Raw genomic sequence first — 5,244 nt, forward strand, 5'->3', positions numbered from 1 at the left:
TTCTTTTCAAATGTTAATACTATACTTACACATATATATTTTACAAGAATTATTTTTACAAATTTATTTATCAAATAATATAAACAAAATTTTACTTCCAATTTAAATCATATAACATTTTAAATAATTATCTTATAATAATTTACATATTTTAAAAAAAAATGCAACGATAAGTTATTAATCACAAAAATTTAGAACCTTTGTTTTTTATTTTTGTTTTTGAAAATTAAACTTATAAACACTACTTCTACCTCTAAATTTCTTCATTTGTTAATTAATTTTCACCAACAGTTTAAAAAACCAAACCAAATTTTAAAAACTAAAAAAAGTAACTTTCAAAATGTTGTTTTTGTTTTTGAAATTTGACTAAAAATTCAACCATTCTACTAAAGAACGATGCAACTCTTTGTAAGAAATGTGAATGAAATAAACTTAATTTTCAAAAACAAAAACCAAAAACCAATTGATTACCAAACGAAACCTTAGTATTAATTTCTCAAACAACATAACATGCTATTTTGATTTAAGATTGAAATTTACTTCAACTCAAAGTTGAAAGAACAAAGTAGATGACACACATAACTCGGAAGTAAGAAACAAAAGTTAACAAATTGGCATCATATGATTACCTTGCAATTGCACCCAATAAGTTAACAAATTGCAATGGAAAAAAAAAGGATTAAAGAGGAAAGAGAAAAGGATGCCAATAGTCTCTGAAGGCTGTGAAACTAATGCCTCTTGATTTTTATGTTACAAACTCAACGAGTACACTTTTTCTTTTTCCTTCCCAGAACAGCCTTTAAAGGATTTTTTTTTTCTTAAGAAGAAAAAGAAAAAAAAAAATCTATTCACTATACCATAGCAGCATTTTGCACATTTAAGGCTTACAAAGCTAGAAATTAGCCAGAGTAAAAAGAGAAGAGAAAAAAAAAAAAATCAGAAACAGGATACATTCTCTGAGAAGAGAAAGTTGCAAGTTGAATATATGGAAGCTGCAGCAGCCCCCACAGCTAATGCTCTCTCTGTGCTATTCATTTTCCTTGTTCTACAGAAACAAAAACAAGTACCATTTACATAAAGTTATGATCTTATTACCATCTCAAACAGGCTTGGTGCCTGTTACAAGAATAACTTAATTAGTATCTGGTTTCAGATTACTATTGTACCTATGCTTTTAATTAAAATTTACTAAAGACTCTAAACCCAATGTAGTAATTTATTTGTGGATGTAACAAATAAGTGGATTGAAAATATTATTTTGATTCGACCGCAACGAACAATGTGGGTTAGATTAATGAGATTTGGGCTGGAGACATATCTTTAAGAACCAAGAACAGGATATTTGCATTAGCAGAAGGGAGGAGAGCAAAGAGATAAGCACATTTCAAGCAGCTATAAAATGTCTTTTGGTAGAATACTGTTAAATTCCTCTCCTCTAGGAATCAAGCTGCCTATCTTCTCTTCAAGGGAGGGAGAGAGGACCGAACGAGGGAATGAAGATTCATGCCAAAATCCACTCTCAAACCTTGGTCCTTTGTCAAGACCAACTCTACAGGGTTTTTATGGTCTGTATGCGACCCTTGGTCTTGCGAGTCTGGAGAGAATTCAGTTGCTCTCTTTAATGCAGCCACAAAGCACTTGATTGGGTAAGGGTTGAGTTTGTGATATTTCTCACTAAGGATAGAGATGTCCGGTAAGTGTTCATCAAATAACATAAATCCTAAGAAGTTTGTTAGGGTTTTTAGTTATACATAGAGGGAGTAAGTTGGGGGCAAGGTGTGGACCCTTTTGGTAAGAATTTCCATTGTGGAAATTTGGGAGAGAGATAGCTCTCTCCAAAAGGTTATTGGTTCATTGTAACTTCTCTTAATTTTGCAATATATTACTAACTTTGAGTACTCTTCTATTTTCTTTTGTTCTTGAGTGTTCCTTGTCAGGTGGTATCCTAACAAAAGCTTTTGAAAAGCATAGCAACTAAATTGAAATTAAGGTTGAAGTAAAAGATGAGAAAGATATGCAAACGAAAACTGGTCACATCACGATGACAGATGATTTTATAGTATAAGAAGTAAAGAGGCATGTGGCCAGAAATTATGTTTAGAGAGCCCAACCTCGAGTCATTTTCTCCTGGTTGCTGCGAGCCGAAAGCTGCATTTGACTGAACATGAGTCAGCCCTTGATCACAGTGGATCTGCATTTCTTTTACTTGGTTCAACCAACTTTCCTGAAATTCAGGTAGAATCAATTGTAACTAGCATATTCAGCCTATTGATTGGATTTGTCCAAGGAAAAATTGTATGAAATCTCCAAGCAGAAACATGAATTATTTGTATGAAATCTCCAAGCAGACACATGAATTATCGTGCACGTGAAAGCAACCAAACAGTACAATGTCAAGTACTATACTTACTAATTGTTTCTCTTCTTCAGCAAGAGCTTTATCCATCTGATCAAACAGTTTTGTCCATCTTGCTTGATGGAGATCAGCAGAGGAAACAACTGAAGTTTCTTCCTGAGAAATCTTCACAACGTATGGATCATTCTCTTCATTAGATGGAAATTCTTTAGATATTAGAAAGGGCAACTCTGTTGAAATAACTGCTCGAACTCTCTTTTTACTTCGTCGCAGAGCTGCATAAAGGTGTGTCAGGTTTACTTCTAACAGCCAAATGTATAATACAAAAGAATAAGAACGTTACCTGAAAGACGCCCTTTGATGTCCTGATGTATTAAATCCAACCATTGAGACGCAACGGTAGCAGCTGAATAACAATCACACACATGTAAGGACAAAGAGACACAGGATATGTTTTGAAACAGTTAGAGACTAATAAGGTATACTAGAGATGCTAACCTTTAAGAGAGAGAGATGAAATACATGTCAAATTTTCTTCTTCATCATTAGACACTGGACAAGCATGCTCAGACACAGCATGTGATGATGATAGCTCGTGTGCAAGAGTCTCTTTTTCATTTGTAGTATTTGATTGTGAAGCATAATTCTTACCAATGGCTCGATCTAACATGATTTGTCCACAATCCGCACCTTCAGCCTCCGTTATCAATGATCTTGTCAAGGAGCATCCTCTTTTTTGCCTGCCAGCAGAAAAACTATTCGAAGATCCATATCCTTGAGAAGAGCCAAATACATTTATGTCTGGATCATGGGTGTTTTCAAGATCCCTTTTGGCTCCTGCTTTAGCGGCATTTCTTTTTTCTGATAGAAGCTTATTAGCTAGGCGTTCATTTTCTTGTTTTTCAGACCTTACAATTGCCTCAATAATCGAATGGACCTGTTTCCGATTTCTTACATGGTTTATGATCCCAGGATTCAGTTCAGTAAGCAAACCACTTGGAGCAGCAATCTTTGTGAACCGATCAATCTGCTCTTTCTTTGCAAGCTCCAACTTCTTCTCTCTTTTTGCAATCTCCATCTTTTTCTTAAGGGCATCGTTTTTACTTCTCCTCCCACGTTGCTTTGGAGCCGGTATGCCTCCATGAGAAGCCGAGAGAAATCCATTTTGCTTCATCTCCTTCCAAATACTTAGTGGATCTTTCTCTCCCAAAGGACCTGTAGAGCTAGCACATTCGGAGGAGTTGTGCGACTTCAACTCATTGTAGTTCTTGAGAGGGTGAGCAGTTTCCAGGTTTATAGAGCTAGAAACATCTTCTACATTAAGGTCTAAATCAATGCCTCTTGCAGCTACATGAGTGCCATTGTCATTCCTGAGCCTGTGTTGTTTTTCAGAAATATTAACCAAATCCATGTTATCAGAACCTGAACTTTTCGCAACACAAATTTCATTATTAAGATCCAGCGGCGTAAGGGTAGTGCTGATCACCCCCAATGACGCGTTAGTCGCCTCCGCCTTCTCGGCGAGAGAGGCATTAACATCCGATTTCTTAGAAACATCAATCACTCGTAACCTCTCTTCTTCAACCATCCGACATTCCTCACTAACTTCATCCGTTTTCAAACAATTCTCCTGATGAACATTTATTGCTGCCACACGAATTTGAGAATAAGAGAAACAATCTTGATATGAAACATAAAAGAAAAATCCAAAAGGCCATAAAAGCAATTGAGAAAGTGAACTCCCATAAAGAAAAAGGCACTGAAAAACAAAACAGAAAGATAATAAAACAGCTCCATAGCCAGTCCAGTCCAAACAAATCACAAAACCAGCAAAAACCATTTAAGCTATGTACAGAACCAAACTTTACCTTACCAGAATTCAAAATTTTCAAGAAAAAAGAAATGAGCCCCAAAATCAAGATTCAAAATTCCTACCTTGAGAACCACACATGGATCCAGAATTAGGCAACTTTATCCTCTTAAGATCAGCCCCACACTGTTCTTCAAAATTACTACTACTCCTCTTCTCACCTAAAGTCTAAAACAGGGGAAACTGATTCAAACAAGTATAAACGAAAGACCAGAACAAACAAAAAAAATAATAATTACTATTCAACACAGTAGGACTAGTTAATTAACAAAGAACCAACCTTGGTTTTCGATCTGGGTGTGGACAAAAACAAGTCTGAAACGATTGTGGAATCGCACCGATCATCCATAAGGTAAAAACCCAGTAGAAACCGAAGATAATGGTGTTGAAAAATCAAAAGAAAAGCATGGGTTTGTTGAAAGAATCAGAGAAAAGGAGCGAACTTGAAAGGATTGGCGCGCAATCTATAAGATATGTGAAAATGGAAGAGGGTTAGAAGTGAGAATCGGATTGAAGAGATTTGTGGGTTAGGGTTTTTTTTTAAGCTGCAGATCTACGGAGTTTGAAATTTGCAAATTAAAAAAGAAAAGGTTCGTGGCGATTTGAATTGGAGTGAAGGGAAGAGAGCGGGATGGATTTTGAAAATACTGCACCATCGCCAAAAACATTCGCGAAAATGGAGGCACAAATTAAAATTATCTTCGATGGATTGAAATTGAATTCCTTTTTTCTTTTCTTTTTTAGAAAATTATTTGATTTGTCAATTTTTTACCAAGTATGTCATTTTGATATATATTTTTTTTTTTTGAAACTTTCCCTTGTTATATTTTATTTAAGCTTTAAATATTATTTCAAAAGATACTATTTTTATTTTATTTTTTTTTGTAATATTTGGTTTTTGAACTTTAGAAAATAGATTATTTTAGTCATTGTTGTTAACTTTTAAGATTAGTGAAGTGTTTGGGGTGCTAAGTTGAGTTATTAAATTTAGAGGTGTTTACTTTGGATCGTTAATTTG

The 5,244-nt window shown here is 34.8% G+C and overlaps 1 protein-coding gene across 2 annotated transcripts; it reads right to left on the reverse strand.

Annotated features, from left to right (window-relative positions):
* Nucleotides 1-707: 707 nt before the first annotated feature.
* LOC120082240 (Uncharacterized conserved protein (UCP030365)) lies at nt 708-4,923 on the reverse strand. 2 transcript variants are annotated; one of them, XM_039037517.2, is made up of 7 exons: nt 4,507-4,923; nt 4,292-4,394; nt 2,855-4,003; nt 2,700-2,762; nt 2,411-2,631; nt 2,112-2,224; nt 708-1,045 (listed from the first exon to the last, which is right to left on the reverse strand). In XM_039037517.2, exons 1-7 carry the CDS (start codon nt 4,573-4,575, stop codon nt 937-939), a joined length of 1,827 nt encoding a protein of 608 aa, XP_038893445.1. In that variant the 5' UTR covers nt 4,576-4,923; the 3' UTR covers nt 708-936. The 2 variants fall into 2 exon arrangements, with proteins under 2 accessions (XP_038893445.1, XP_038893447.1); XM_039037519.2 differs by lacking the exon at nt 4,292-4,394.
* Between the last annotated feature and the right edge of the window lie 321 nt (nt 4,924-5,244).

This window comes from Benincasa hispida, chromosome 7 (assembly GCF_027475165.1).
Source record: "Benincasa hispida cultivar pf3 chromosome 7, pf3_genome.v1.1, whole genome shotgun sequence".
Classification (NCBI taxonomy): Eukaryota; Viridiplantae; Streptophyta; class Magnoliopsida; order Cucurbitales; family Cucurbitaceae; genus Benincasa; species Benincasa hispida.

Bases quoted from the DNA above. Each gene is read 5' to 3' on its own strand.
- LOC120082240 (XM_039037517.2), bottom strand. From the start codon at position 4,575: ATGGATGATCGGTGCGATTCCACAATCGTTTCAGACTTGTTTTTGTCC. The intron at 2,763-2,854 runs GTTAGCATCTCT...ATTGTTATTCAG, and splicing joins TTCATCTCTCTCTCTTAAAG to CTGCTACCGTTGCGTCTCAA. The intron at 2,225-2,410 runs GTAAGTATAGTA...CCTGAATTTCAG, and splicing joins CTGAAGAAGAGAAACAATTA to GAAAGTTGGTTGAACCAAGT.